General features: G+C 36.4%; 1 protein-coding gene across 1 annotated transcript in view; it reads left to right on the forward strand.

Moving 5' to 3' along the window:
- LOC150078435 (beta-TrCP-like) overlaps nucleotides 1–16,962 on the forward strand; it is a 255,323-nt gene that overhangs the window by 54,178 nt on the left and 184,183 nt on the right. The window contains exon 4 of the mRNA XM_090384331.1: nucleotides 10,778–10,871. Within this exon, the coding sequence (XP_090240457.1) occupies nucleotides 10,778–10,871 (94 nt within the window). The remainder of the gene's footprint in view (nucleotides 1–10,777; nucleotides 10,872–16,962) is intronic.

Genomic DNA, 16,962 nt, shown 5'->3' on the forward strand with positions numbered 1-16,962 from the left:
CTTATGTTCATTGAAGACAACACTAAGACTTTGGATGAAATTATTCAAAAAGACAGGACGGAAGCACTGGAGTGTTCAAAGAGGAGAGCATTATCCATTTTAGGCACACATTAGATTATAGAAAAATATGCTGAAAATGGGTACCAAGCTGTTAACAAGAGAAATGAAATTCTCCAGGAATATCTGCCATTATCGGTGCCTCCGTAGCCAGGTGGGCAGGAGCAGCAGTGCATGCACACGCTTCTTGATTAGACCGGGGTTCGAGCCCGTAATCACCAAATACGAAGAATGCGGAAAGGTCAGGGAATGACCACTGCATATCCCCGTAGCAGCATGGCCTTAGTTGCTAATGCTCCTAAAAACCAAAATAACAATAACAATCTGCCATTATCTGTTGCAGGAGTGCTGAAACTTTCAAGATATTTTTGTAATGGCCTGATAACTGGTGATGAGACTTGGATCTTCCATTATGAACCTTATCCCAAACACTACTTTATGTAATGAACACATCTGTTGTTTCCAGTGAAGAAAAAGTTTGAATTGCCAGATCATCACAAAAAATTATGGCCACAGTGTTTTGGGATAGAGAAGGTTGATTTTTTTGAGAAACATCAAAATATAGATAAGGAAAGATGTTGCAAAACACTTGATAAGCTTAATAGAACTATAAAAGAAAAAAAGGAAGACCTAAAGGAATACCAAATCATACTATATCATGATAATGCCAGGCTTACACTGTCCATATGACTTCAGTTGAAAATTACGAACCTAGAGTGGAGGAACATAAGAAGAGATATCTTAGTGGAGATTTTTTTTTATTTATTTATATTTTGAGTGGTGTGGTGCTGAAAAAGAAATATGGCAGAAATACCATAGTTTGGCTGGTTGCCTAGTAATGTAAATAAATAAATAAAAAGTGACTGGATGGCTTTGACATCAGGGTCCATCCTTATACCACACTACTTATGTGAGTTGAAAAGAACAATGGCAAAAATATATTGATAAACAAGGTGGATACTTAAATAATGTGTACATGCTTCCTAGTGTTTAATAAGGGATACAAATTTTAACTTTATATCTGTTGTCTTTATACTTTTATGGCCAAAATGGTATCTTGTACACTGTGATCCCTGTGTATATGACTTTTTTAAATATAAACTTTATTTCATTTGTTCATCTTCAGTACAAAAAATCTTTATTTTCACAATTAATGACATAATAATTCTGATTAATTACATCACAAGTATTTTTTTACACATATCAAATAAGTTTTCTTTTTATTTTTAAAGTGGATCAGATTATGAAAATGTAGATAAGTGCTCGTTTTTGTTGGAACATATCACAGAACATCTGGCCAGTACCTACAAAAAAACAACTTAAAACAATTGTGTTGGCTTTACTTTCTTCAAATACAAATAACAACATCACCACTAGGCAACCAAAGCAAGAAATATTATTTTAAGTAACATGTTTGTCAGCTTCCTGTTTTTTGAAATTCAAAAGAAGTAGGTTTGCATTTTGAAGTTTGTGCATCGTGTTTGCATTTTGACCCTTTTGAAGTGGGTATAATAAGCATCCCAAACAAAAAATTAGTCATCTGTGTAAATTTGCAATTAATAATGTATAACCCCTCCTTTATCACAAATCACTTCATGAATTCACATTGATAGGGTTTCAACTAAGATCCCCCTTAACATGTTTACTGCCTTTTATATTTGTGAAGGTCCTTTATATGTGCCTTGGGGGTGCTTCTCCGGTGGCTGGAACAAGTAGACACTACTTTTCAGTAAATGGATTTCATCTGTGAAGAATCTCTAAGTAATGCCAGTATCTGTTGTTTGTAGCATTCTAATGTCAACAGATGCATTTGAACAAGAATCAAATCTGCATCACTTGAATAGAATTCTATTTCAGTATTAGATGACATGTTATAGAGAGCAGATTCAATGTTATCAGCTTCATTATCCATCCCTGTTCCTTTTCAGTCCTGATGTCCCAGTCTGTGGATCCATTATAACAATCCTTTAGGGTAAAATTTTATCAGTAAACACACACTAAAGATGATGTATTGTTTTTCACTAACTAAAGAATTAAAATTTAGCAAGCATAAAATCTTCAAAAAATTTTATCTTTTCTTCTCGTAGAAAATACCAAACTAGATAAAATAACTTCGACCTAAGCAAAGGACATACGAAACTGTGAACCAGGTATGCAGCTTTTATAGCACTCTCTAGACAGTGCGATTAATGTTTAGCAAAATCTCAGCCATTATGCAATAGCCCATTGTTCACTCAGTGTGCTGATATCACTCAGTTGTTCATTTCATGCACCTTTCTTTTTACAGTGCTTGTTTATTGTTTGCAATTGAATGGACACATACATGCATAATGAAGAAGAATTGCAGTTCATTTTGACACAATTTTGCTTTCAAGCAAACTTTCGAGTTATATCAATATTCAGTGATTCTGAAAACAATTGTCCATAATTTGTCCAGGTTTTCTGGATGCTGTTGTTGTGTTTTACCTTCTGTTAAAGATAGTCTCCTACATTTTCTGTAGGATTTAAATCTAGTGACTTGATTAGCCAATTTAAATGCCCTATTATTCCTTCATGTTCCTCGTGCCAGTTTAAAAATAGTTGAGGTTCTTTCTCTGAATTAGACAGTTTTAATCTTGAAGTACAGGAATATCAAAATCACAAGTGTCCTTGAAATGTTCATCAAAAGGCACAACCTGATTGTCCAGAATATCTGTATAGCCATCCTGGTTCATTCTGGTATTTCAATTAAAGAGGGAGCACTTCATAATAGTTAAAACATTTCCAGAGCATCACTAACCCACCACCAGCTTGTATGGCACCTTGCACACAGTCTGGATAAAATGCCTTATTACTTTTCTTGTGAACTTGAGGTCTGGCATCATTGTAGTAAAGGCAAAATTTGGATTTGTCAAAGCACATCACCAGTACAGTTTTTATGCCTTTTAGCCCATGTTAACAGGACTTTTTTCAGTGTACATTACTTCAGATATCCATGTTATGCAGTTCTTTTGCAGATTTCTCTCTGTGAAGAGTTACTACATTCAATATTTGTTGCATGTAGTAACACCAGTTGTAATCACATAGCACAGACTTTTTGCCACAGATTTCTGTTGATTTCAACTCATGCTATTTCGTAAAAACTCTTATGTCTGTTCTTTCTGAAACAACACAAGATTCATTTAACAGGATGTCTTTTAGACCTTCCAAATACTCTCACTCCTGTTTGCCATTCCCTTACATTTTTTTTCTGCACACAGCTTCCATGGTGGAAATCTTTGTATACCTATAAATAGACAAAATGGGTTAAACTTTTACTCTAATTTCAATGCTATGAGCAAACCACGGTAGAAGCCACATGTGTTCAATCTCTTGTATGCACTGAATACTACCTGATGATTTCTAGATATCAGGCTATAGTCAATAGTATTTTAGTAATCTAATATTAAAAAGAAGCTCTTGCTCTTATTTAATATTAGCATCAGTAATAATATTCACCATGTAGTGCAAAGATGCCACAGGCATTTGCTACACTGGCAAAAAAAAAAAATAATAAATAAATAAACAAGTAGATAAGAAAATACAAATTATATGCTTCCTTCCTCTCATGGGTAACTATCCATTTGACCTTTGAATTTATTCAAACTGTCAACCTCAGCTACCTGTGAGAGCAACTTGTTCCTACAATCTAATTTAAACCTCAACCCCTGTAATTTGAATTTATGGCCCCAAGTCTTGGAATTCTTTGTACCAGTGAGAATTCCACCTTTATTCATTTTACTAATCCCCCTCAGCCTTATAAACCTCACTCAGGTCACCTCTGAAGTGCCTGGTTGCCAAGCTCTGTAGTCTACATAATTGGAGTCTTTCCTCATATAGTCTTCCTACTACCAATCTCACCATTCAAGTTGCCTATCTTTGAACCCTTGCAAGAAGCTCGGTGTCTTTTTTTCAGATGAGGTCTCTATACTTGAACACAGTATTCCAAATGTAGTCTTACAATTGCTTTATACAGTGGGATTATGACCTTCTTGTCTCTACAGGATAACATTTGATAGATCATCGATAGGAGACCATGCACTTTCCTGCCTGCCTGTATTGTAACTTCCAGATCCTTTTCCTCCTCCACTGTTTTTAATTCAACCCCACCAAGGATATAATTTATTTGGGGGTTGCTATTCCCCAAGTGTAAGACCTTGCATTTAGCAGCATTAAAACATAGCTGCCACTTCTCTGACCATCTTTGAAGTCTGTTCAGGTCATCCTAAAGGAGCGCTGCTTGGCACTGATCAGTAATGACTCTGCCAATCTTTGTCCTGTGCAAATTTTGACATCACACCTTCTGTTCCTTCATCAATGTCATTTATGAAAATGAGAAAGAATAGTAGTTCAAGAACCAATTCTTGAGGGACCGCACTCCAGATGTTGCACCAATCTGAAGAATATCCATTAATCACACCCCTTTTCCTTCTGTCCTGCAGCCACCCAGCAGCCCATCTTAGAATCTTATCAGTAATCCGAACCTGTCCAAGCTTATACAGTAATCTCTCGTGACGGACCAAGTCAAGCTGAAATCCAAATAAATTATGTTGAAATTGTTCCCTAAATCCAGGTCAAACTATGTCAAAATAGCATACTAATGTAGTATGCTATTTTGACAAAGCCACGTGTGACCTTCAGAATACCATATCTATCTAAATGTCTCTGATTGCACTCTTAATTGTTGCCTCTAAGATTATTCCTACCACTGAAGACAGACTAACTGGTCTGTAGTTATTAATTCCCTCTTAGAACTGCTTTTATGTATTGGTGATACATTGGCATTTTTCCAGTCCAAAGGAATCTCCGCTGAGTCCAAAGATGCTCTCATAATTAACCTCAATGGTTCAATACTCTCCCTCTAAACTACATGGTATATGGTGAACTACAAGTATACCTAGGCATACTATAGCCTCAGCAGCTTGTGTGCCATTAAACACACACACACACACACAAGTATACCAGTAAAGTAAAAGGTGCCTCCGTATCCAGGTGGGAAGGAGCAGCAGTGCGTAGCACACGCTTCTTGATTAGACTGGCGTTTGAGCCCATCACCACCAAATACAGAGGATGCGGAAAGGTCAGGGAATGACCACCGCATATCCCGGAGCAATATGGCCCTAGTTGCTAATGCTCCTAAAAACCAAAATAACAAACAAACATACCAAGTAAACAGTCATCTCTAATTACAATATCACTAATTTCATATGACTCAGCCTCACTTGCACAGCCTCTTCTCAGCATGAAGAGTCTTTTGTTAGTAAAGACCAATGCAAAGTACCTATTCAATTCATCCACCACACCAGCTGAGTTATCTAAGACTTTCCCACACCCAGTGCACAAGGACCCAATCTGATTAGCTTTCTTCTTTGTATTCACATACATGAAAAATTTCTTGTCTCCATTCTTTTCTCTCTTAGCCAATGCTTTCTCATATGCAGCCTTGTCCTCCCTGACCTTATTTGTGGTACTATTACAGATCAACTTTTACCTGTTGTAGGCTTCGGTACTTTTCATCGCTCTGTAACTATCCCACACTGTCTTTTTCTGCTTTGTTTGAGCACGCAGCTCTGCAGTCATCCATTTCGACATCCTCCTCCTGCAATATCTTCTTAAAGGTATGTATGTGTTCATAGTTTCTGTGATTTTTGCTTTAAAAGTATTCCATAATTCAAGTGTATTCACCATTCCTCCCAATTCACAGATGCCATATAGTGCCTTAAACTGTCAAAGTTCCCTCTTCTGTAGTTAAAACGTGTGCCTTTACCTTTAACTACTGCAACATTTTTCCCCATCTTCCTACTGATGATTACATGATTACTTCCTGACAATGGTTTTTGTGCCTTAAGCCCTGTGATATCATCTGATTCATTAGTAATGATGAGATCAAGAATATTCTCACTCCTAGCACTTTCTCTAACATGCTGATACAAATAATAATCATCTAGTTTATTTAAACAAGTTTTTCTCCATCGTGAGTTTCCCTACCACTTATTCCAATCAATTTGGGGCAGATTAAAGTCACCCATAATAAGACATTCACGCTTGCTTGCCCGATAGAATGGGCAAGCAAGCGTGAATGTCTTATTATGGGTGACTTTAATCTAAAGTAAAGACTCATCATATTCTTCACAATCTTCTGGTCTGTAAATTACTCCCACTCTTATTGTTCCTTAACTTCCAACTAACCACACTACACAGATTCTGTGCTGGCAGATGTAACATCAGACATAGCAAAAGTTCTTTTCGCACTCAGACTGCTTTTAATAAGAAGCATGACCCCTTCTATCTTCTCTACCTTTCCTAAATACCATAGTGCAACCCTTCATCACCAGTTTCCAGGTGGCATAATGTTTCTGTTAGCCCTTTTATATCAGCTTTAGTTGTCCTAACCAATTATTCAAATTCAGCCATTTTATTGACAACACTCCTGACATTACTGTAGACAGATTTGTATCCCAAGTTTATCTTCTCTCGCATTTGAAACATTGCTACCCTCAGAACATCTTATCAACATCAGCGTGGCAACAAACAAGAATTCAAGAGGTGAGTGCAAGCATTACTTTGACTGATATCATCAAATAAATGTGGATAAACCTAAATTACACTTCTATTCCTTCCCCCCCCCCCAACTAGCACTTTCCCTTATTGTATCCTCAATAATACTGGCAAAAATCCTAGCACCTTTGTTCAAATGAACATCATCACTACAAAATATAATCCTTTTACTTACAAATGTGGGCCACACTGATAAAAATTTCCCACCCTGGAGTCTTGCAGATTCCATCAAATCTCAAGTTAATTTGCAAGGGGTTTCAGCACATAAACCCTCCCATCGTGTGTCTGGGTAGAATTACGAACACATACACATTCTGACATACTCGTGGCATTTTTTCAGCAAATTCATATATTTATCCAACAGATGGTCAGGCCATGTACATTTAATGTCATTAATCCCCACACAAATAATAATTCTTTCTCTTTACCTTCCTTACAATCTGACACTGTTGGTAACATCATCATTTGTTGCTTCTGGTAAACACACTCTGATTCTGAACCACCTATCTTTATTACAAAAAATGTTGCCTGTTTCTCTGACAATTGTCTCTCAATAAAACTAGATCACCTTCGACCATAGCAGTATGCACTTGACTAATTTTTAGCTTTCTTTAGCTACTCAAATTCTTCTCGTAGCATACCAAATTGTAATTCGAGATCGGTACACTCCTTACATTGGTTTCAAAGAAAAGAATCGTCAGTTGAGCTAGGTCTGTTTACTAGACCAGCCTTAAAATACATGCCACAGGCTATACAAACAATGAAGTTGCGACTCACACTAGAAATTCCCACAGGCATTTCCGTTTGAATCCCGATATCCCTGGACTTAGTATTATAAGTGGATCTTGTGGCAACCATAATTTAAGTAAAATCTCAACTTTAGAAAGATTACAAAATTTAAATTTACGATATATTACAGAATTTATGTTAACAAAATATTGCAGAATTTAAACTGTTGACAAAACTTAAATCACTAAAGAAGTTAAATTTAAGCCAAACAATAGTTCATTAATTCCTTCCAAAATATCTATGGCTATCAAAGGCTATCTGAATATATATGCTGTAGCTTTATGAATACTTTACAAATTTAAGCTTTCAGTATACTGCAGAATTTAAATTAGCAGACTATTACAGAAATTATACTGCTGACAAAACTTTTAACCACTAGTGAAATTAAATTTAAGCTACCCAACAAAAGTTATGAAGTTTCCCCAAAATATCGATAGCAAGGGCTTTCTGAATATTAAACTGTAGCTTTCCAAATACTTATCTAAATACAAAAAAATAAACTAACCTACGTGACTAGGAATTCAAATTATATATTAACTAAGTTTAGTATATTAAAATTTAAAAAAAACCTCAAACTTATTTCAAAAACTGACTTGCAATGAAGATCATCAGAAATGTGCAGTAGTCTCAATCCCTGAAAGAAATGGTAAATGATGCAACAAAATAAGCTTATACACCATCAGCCAAAAAAATAAAATAAAAAATATTACCTGTCCATCCCCTCTAACAATTTGTCTAGCTCTTCCTTGAATTTATTCAGACTACCCATTTCCACAATGCCAAATGGAAGTGTATTCCAATGACTAGCATCCCAACTGGTTAAATTTCTGCACATCTGTCCTTCCGCAATTTGAATTAAGCTCTCCTGTGTGTGTATCCTGAGCAAGAAGGATGCCAACAGCATTGAAGTTACTCAATCCATTCAAAGCCCTAAAATACCTCAATCAGATCTCCTTCAGCTGCCTAGTCTCTGTATGCAACAATTTGCAGAACTGAAGTCTTTGCTAAGAGCCCTTTTGTTGCCATCAATAATCTCATTCCCCTTTTCATCCATTCCAACAGATCTATATTCTTCCTAAAATGAGGTCTCCAGACCTGTTGTAATAATCAAGAACCTAACCACTGCCTTGTACAATGGGATAATCACCTCCTTATCCCTGCTAGCAAAATTCCTGTTATATCATTGACAAAACTTCATGAGCTGGCCTGGCAGCCGGTCTGCACTGCTCAGAGAACTTCATATCTCACTGCCTAATTACTTCCATATCTTTTACGTTTTCCGCTACCCTTAGTGTAGGACTTCAATTACCATTTTTCAGTCCATTTGCCTAATTTTTCTCTATCTTGTTGCAGTAGCATATCCTGATTACTGTCATTAACCACCTTACCAACCTTTGTATCATCTGCAAACCTAGACATTGTCTGATATGCCTTCATCAGTAACATTAATAAATATAGAAACTAACAGTGGAGTTCCCTCCCTGGAGGGAGCTCCACTAATAACAGTAGTTCAAGGAGAGCAGTGCCCATTTCTAATTACTCTTGGTCTCTCTCACTCAACCATTCCTTTGTCCACAGTATCCCCTCCCCCAATGTCACATTGCTCCAATTTGTACAGCAGTCTTTTATGTGTAACTGTGTCAAAAGCTTTTCTGAAATCTAAATGTATGATGCCAAAATTATTCTTTGCATAATAGTATCCAGCCAAATTGATCAGACAAAATTGACCCTTAACAAATCTGTGCTGGGACTGCAGTATGAGTTGCATTCCTGTCCGGGTGCTGCATTACTTCTTTAACCAATGACTCCATAACTTCTCCCTGGAATAGAAGTCAAGGTAAAAAGTCTAGTAACTCATGTCACCTTATATATTTCCAGTTCTTCCTTAAATCAAATGATATTCTCATAATTTTGGCTAAAGGTTTTCATACCTCTTTTGCTGCCTCCCTTAATATAATTGGATAGACTGCATCGATCTCAGGTGCCATGTTTACATTTATCTTTAACAATTTCTCTTCCATTTTTATTTTGGTTATCACAAAATCATTTAGATCCCTGATAGAACTGATGCACTTTTTGCAACCCTATCCCCAAAAAGTTCCTCATGTGTGAAGTTAAATGCAAAATATCTATTCAGTCTGTCAGCAACCTAAGTAGGAGATCATCAAGAATTAAACCAGTCATATCTAGCAGAAAAATGTGATTCATCCAGTTTCTTCTAGTGTTTACATTAGTAAAACCTGTGATGCTACAAAAAAAAAAAAAAAAACCCTTCTCACATCACCTGTCCATCCCCTCCAATAGTTCATCTAGTTCTTCCTTGAATTTATTCAAACTATGCACTTCTGCAACAGCAGATGGAAGTTTGTTCCAACAATCAACCACCCACTGACTTAAGGCAAACTTTTGAATGTCTTGTAACTATCCTCCCACAATTTTTTATGCACCCTCAAGTGTGTAGTTTGAACAAGAGGAAGAGGGAAACCCCCACAAACCGTCTGGACACTGTCTGTACTGCAGAGAGAACTCCATTTCTGATTGCTCGGTTATCCCCAGGTCTTTTTCATTTTCTTGTCATCTGCCTAAGCTAGGCTAGGCAAGGCAATGGTAGCCTGAAGGCAGATTAGTTTATATCTAAATGTAAGCTTCTGTATTATCTGATAATTTATATGCTTCACATCCATTTTTCTTCTCTGTAACAAATCTCATCAGTCCATCTGACATCCATTTAGATCTAAACCTTGAACAATAACTCTTAGTTGATATAAGGCATAGTAACTTCTACGATTCCTTCCCTGAATGCTTCCACTGAGAATTTGCTGTTGGTGACATTATCGGTTTGTCCCACTGCATAGAATTTAAAAGACCATTGAAAGAATCTTAGTCTCCTTTACAAAAATGAAATCTCTTCACTTTTAAATAAAATAAAATTTATTTTATTTTAATTTTACAAAAATTTTAAATAAAATAAAATAAATTAAAAATCCCTTTATATTAATTTTATTTTATTAAGCACGTGCACACTTTTAAACAAAAGTGTGCATGTGCTTATATACCTTTAAGTAGGTAGTGATTAAATAATATCCAAAAACACTAGTACTGAGTTTTTGGATATTATTTAATTTTATTTAATTATTAAATTTATTTAATTTTATTTAATTATAAAATTATTTTTTATTACTAATGTAATATTACTGCTAGTTACATAACCTGACAGTATGAATATATATCTCTCATTTAGTGTTTACTTTGATTAATGTATAATAAACTTGTCCCCAAATGAAACATAAATCAATATATCAATAGTTTTCAATATATTAATAGTTTTTTATTGTATTATGTACTTCTCTATTAGGATGAAGTATTTATTTAAACCATCTCCTGGGGAACAGCATCCTGATCACGTTTTTTATAGAAGACTCTACCCAAAAATAATCCAAGATATCGAAGTAAGTATGTCATTCTTCCTTCATTTTACATATATTCTTTTTATGTAAAACTTACAAGAAACACAGTACTACCATAATCCTTCCCCACTCCACATGGAACAAGTGTCTTTTATAGAAAGCAGTAAAATAAACATAGTATAAACATCATTAGAATGCTCATTCAGAGTCAATTTAAAAGTATTGTAGTAGTAGTGGCATGTGATGCAAAAAAGCAAGTGTATGAGCTTATGCAGCATCAGCCAAAAAAAAAAAAAAATCACACCATTCCCTCCAAATGCCTGTCCAATTCCTCCTTAAATTTATTTAACCTATCAACTTCCACAACGACAGGTGGAAGTTTGTTCCAGCAATTAACCACCCGCTGGCTAAAGACAAATTTCCACACATCATTCTACATCTGTCTTTTCTTAATTTGAATTTGTGCCCCCTTAGGTTCGTAATCTGAACAAGTGGAAGGATCCTATCAGAATTCAGCGTGCTCAACACATGCAATAAGTTAACTGACCCACTGAAATAATTTAGCAATAAGCAAATTTAGATCACCTGATCACCAATGTTTAGCATAAGGCAATGATATTAATAATATTATAGAAGATTTGATTTTTTATGACTTATTGCTAACATAGGCCATGATATGCCAAGTCAGTCTTGTAACAGAGAATCAGCAATAAACTCCAACCACCTTAGTAGCAAATCATGGGTCACTTCTAATTTTTATTTAGAGGAGAAATTCTATGGGAGATAAGAAATGCAGGATCATTTAGTTGTCAAGGAATTTAACTGAAGTAATTTTTTAATGGAGTTAACATTATATACAATAGGCACAGAAAAAGATTCAAAACAAATTGTTTTCATGAGTGGTAACTCTATTATCAAAGATAGTACAAAATTAAATAAATATATTTGCAAATAAAATATGAATTTTTTTGATTCCTGAAAAGTGCTCTGATAAGCACTAGCAGACTTTTAACTAATATCCTATTTATGCTGTAAGAGGTGCATTCAAGTTAAAAGGTCTCCAGATATACTTCTCATAAAATATACAAGTCACAGATATAAAACTTGAATCATTTTTCAGCATTATCTCCATAGAAGGAACACATCATCTACACACCTTTTCTTCCAAGCTTTGAGGGTTTGTTTGGAAGTCTGTTTGGCCCACTTCTAAATAGGCAAAACAGCTGCCTGCAAAAGTTCTGCTAGGAAAGGTTTTGCCACAAAAAACATCCTTCACCTTTGGAAACAACCATAACTCACTGAGTGTGAGGTTAGGTGAGTGTGGAAGTTGTGAGATAACCTCATTTTGTTTTGTGTAAAAAAATTTACAGAAACCTAATGTGATTTGGTGCATATAGATGTTTCATCTTAAATGCTGGAAGAAACGTTTTCTTTAGAATCTCTTCATACAAGTTTCCTGTCACTGTAGTGCCCTTGGGAGCACAATGTGTAAGGATTATTCTGTCCATATCCCAGAAAACAGTAACTATCATTTTCTCCACACTTGCAAAAACCACAAAACTTTTTTGGGTGGCAGTGACTTAGTATGTTTCCATTGTACAGACTGTTGCTTGTTTCAGGATCGAGTGGTGTAATCCATGTCTCATCCAGTGTGAGACATGGATAATCATTGAAAACTACCATGGAACCCTCCTGGCTGACACATTGCTTATTCTGAAATCTTCATGAAGAATGGTATGTGCGGAGCTAATAATAATTCTTGTAGCTGTACCAGTTTCATCAACTGTTGATCTCCTGTGACTCAAGGTCTTGGCTGATGAGCATTATTCTTGTGAGATCCCTATTGGCAACGACCCATACCATTAGTAGTGGTGGTGGTGGCATGCGATGCAAGAAAGCAAGTGTATGAGCTTATGCAGCATCAGCCAAAAAAAAAAAAATCACACCATTCCCTCCAAATGCCTGTCCAGTTCCTCCTTAAATTTATTTAACCTATCAACTTCCACAACGACAGATGGAAGTTTGTTCCAGCAATTAACCACCTGCTGGCTAAAGGCAAATTTCTGCACATCTATTCTACATCTGTCTTTTCTTAATTTGAATTTATGCCCCCTTAGGTTCGTAATCTGAACAAGTGGAAGGATCCCATCAGAATTCAGCGTGCTCAACCCATTCAAGGCCTTATACACCTCAATCAGATCACCGCGCAGGTGCCTAGTCTCCAGCCACTGTAATTTGCAGAACTTAAGCCTCTCTTGGTAAGAGGATCCCTTCATTCCCCTCGCCAATCTTGTTGCCCTTCTCTGTACACGCTCAAGCAAAGCTACATCCTTCCTAAAATGAGGCCTCCAGACCTGTACGCAGTACTCAAGGCATGGCCTGACCATTGCCTTATACAGAGGGACAGTCACCTCCTTCTCCCTGCTAGCAAAATTCCTATATATCATTGACAAAACCCCATGACCTGCCCTGGCAGCTTGTCTGCATTGCTCAGAAAACTTCATATCTGACTGCATAATTACTCCCAGGTCTTTTTCATTTTCTACCACCTTAAGTGTAGTACCACACAGTTGGTACATTTCTTTGGGGTTACTTCTACCCATATGCAGTACTTTGCATTTGTCAAGGTTAAACTTCAGTTTGCCGATCTGCCCAAATTATCTAGATCCATTGCCATGCTTTGCCTGAAAAACAGATAAATGACACAATCTTATAAGGAATTGTTTACTCCCTTTTTGAAATTAATTGGAATTTTAAGCAAATTCTTTTTTTTTTTTTTCTTTTTTTTTTAAGCAGAACTATAACTCATATTATGAGCTGAAATTGAACTGGAACTAGTTCTTTTTTATTTAAGAAATTTTCGAGGAATGCAGAATGTCACTTTGTGCACAAGATTTAGAATTTTTCATATCACATATCCACAGTTATTAAACCCAGTGGATTTAGAGGTCACTCTTCATTGATTTCAATGCACTATTTTAAGACTGCAGACCTTTTAAACTTTGATATATCAACCATACAAAAGTAGCAACCATCATGATGGTTTGTGGGCTCTCTTCATAATTGGAAGTATAGCAAAAGGCATACAAATACCACAAACCCATTCCTGTAACATTGATCTGCAACTACTACAGAAAAGATGAGGTGTCCACAACTTGGCTTGATGACCCATATACATTCCAAAATAGGCTTCTCATGCTACAAAACTTGCCACCGCCTATGATTTGCTTGCCTTGGACTATTATAATACCCATGAATGTTGCTGAACAAGTCTGGAGATAACTTACACCTTCACATGACAGAAATTAGAATTAATAGAGGCATATAATGCAAGAAAACAAGCTTATATAGCATCAGCCAAAAAAAAAAAAACTGTCCCATTTCACCCATCCATTCACTCCAGATGTTTGTCTAGTTTTGCCTTAAATTTATTTAAGCTATCAACAGATGGGAGTTTGTGCCAACTGTCAACCACCCGCTGGCTAAAGGAAAATTTCTGCACCTCTATTCTGCAATTGTCTTTCCTCAATTTGAATTTATGTCCCCTTAGGAGAGTAATCTGAGCAAGAGGAAGAATCCCATTAGATTGAGCTTGCTGAAACCAGTAAGGCCTTACTTTAACATTTAGATTTAGATAACATTTTACATTTAGATCACCTCGCAGGTGCCTAATCTTCATAAGCTGCAGTTTGCAGAACTTAAGCCTTTTCTGGTTACACCAGCCCTTTGTTCCACTTACCAATCTTGCTACCCTTCTCTGTACTTGTTACAGCAGCCCTACATCCTTCCTAAAATGAGGCCTCCAGACCTGTATACAGTACTCAAGGTGTGGCCTGACCATTGCCTTGTGGGGGGGGGCAATCACTCACTCCCATATCCCTGCTATCAAAATTCCTGTATATCATTGACAAGACACCATGAGCTACTCTAGCAGCCTGTCTGCACTAATCAGAAAACTTCATATCTGACTGCACAATTACCCCGGTCCTTTCCATTCTCCACTACCCTCAGTGTAATACCACCCAGTTGATACATTACTCTGGGGTTACTGCTACCCACATGCAGTATTTTACATCTGTCAATGTTAAACTTCAGTTGCCACCTCTCACCCCATCTGCTCAACTTTTCTAGATCCTGTTGCAGTAGCATACTATCATAAACAACCTTGCCAACCTTCTTATTGTCTGCAAACTTAGACAAAAGCCCTGATATGCATTCATCGATATCATTGATAAATACCAAAAATAAGAATGGGCCTAACACCGAATCCTGGGGGACTCCACTAATAACATTAGTGCAAGAAGAGCAGTGTCCATTGATAACCACTCTCTGTCTTCTCCCAGTCAACCATTCTTTTATCCATTTTAGCAACTTGCTCTTGATGCCATACTGCTCCAATTTGTACAGTAGTCTTCCATTAGAAAATTAGAAAACAGGCCTTGTGCGTCAGGTTGAATTATATCATCCAAGTTTCTTGCGACGACCAACTAACTGGTTAAAGTAAATTTATTAAAATAAAAATGATATATACATAAGATAAAACAGAAATAAAATAAGATAAAAGCATTAAAATACAATAAGATAAAAGTGTTAAAATATAATATAATAAAAGCGGTAAAATACATAGTAGCTTTCGAAGCGAAGTGCCTCTTCATCAGCTAGTCTGTGAAGGGTGTACTTCAGTATATATTGGTGGTTACAATAGCACAAGTCAGCTGGGCATGATCATGTATCACGAGTCTGGTGTCGGTAAAGCAGAATTACGTACACGTGATGATCGCTAGCACTCATCGCACTGCAATACAGTACAGGCAGGCCTCGCTTAACGCGAGTTCGATTAACACGGTTTTCAGTTACCGCGATTGGAAAAAGTGATACCACTTTTTACTTTACGCGATTCAAATTTCCAGTTAACGCAATCTTTTATTTCTGATAGTTGAAAAAGATTCGAATCGCGCACTAAACGTCTGACTGCCAATAAACAAGTGTTTGTCCGCTTCCCGCCTCAGTGTGTTCCATCAACTAAGTAGACGTGTTACTTGTTTGTCTCCACCTAATAAAGTCACGTGCAGACGTATTTAAAAATTCTAATTTTCTACCCCTGTTAATTATGGATAAAAGAAAGAGTGAAAAACAACGTGATTGTAATAAAAAAAAACGAAAAGTTATTACTTTAGCTGATAAACTTGAAGTTATTAAAAAACATGAACGTGGTACAAACCATGCGAAAATCGTAAGAGATCTAGGATACAGTGAGTCTACCGTACGAACTGTCTTGAGCCGTAAGAACGAATATAAAGAGAAAGGTAAAGTTTCATCATCTTCTTTTGTCTTACAAAATACCAGAAACAGAACTCTAGTAATGATTGAAATGGAAAGTCTTTTATCAATTTGGATAGAAGATTGCAATCAAAAAAGAATTCCATTATCTAAGGACAGTATTCAGAGCAAAGCTATTAACCTTTTTACTAAGCTCAAAGAAACAAAATATCAAGGGGAGACTGAAATGTTTGTTGCTAGTTCAGGGTGGTTTGGACATTTCAAAAATCGAGCACGACTGCATAATGTTAAAGTAACAGGGGAAGCTGCTAGTGCTGATGAAGATGCTGCAGCCAAATTTCCTGCAGAATTGCAAAAAATCATTCAGGATGCTGAATACGACGATCGGCAAATATTTAATGTAGACGAAACGGGCGTATTTTGGAAACGGATGCCAACTAAAACTTATTTGGCTGCAAATGAAGCATCACAACCTGGGTATAAAGTCTCAAAAGATCGACTAACACTTTTATTAGGAGGTAACGCTGAAGGTGAATTTAAATTGAAACCCATGCTTGTGTACCGTGCACAAAATCTTTAAAAGGATACAGCCATCGCACTCTTCCAGTCATTTTTCGTTCAAATAAAAAAGCATGGATGACCAAAGCCCTATTTGAAGACTGGTTTACGTCTTATTTCTGTCCAACAGTTGAAGCCTATTGCAAGAAAGATAATCTTACTTTTAAAGCTCTGTTGCTTTTAGATAATGCACCTGGACATCCTTCTGCACTTGGTGACTTAAATGAAAATGTTAAAGTTGTTTTTTTACCGGCGAATACGACTTCATTATTGCAACCCATGGACCAGGGGACGA

This window comes from Mastigoproctus giganteus, chromosome 11 (genome assembly GCF_048544385.1).
Source record: "Mastigoproctus giganteus isolate SK-2022 chromosome 11, ASM4854438v1, whole genome shotgun sequence".
In the NCBI taxonomy this organism is placed as follows: Eukaryota; Metazoa; Arthropoda; class Arachnida; order Uropygi; family Thelyphonidae; genus Mastigoproctus; species Mastigoproctus giganteus.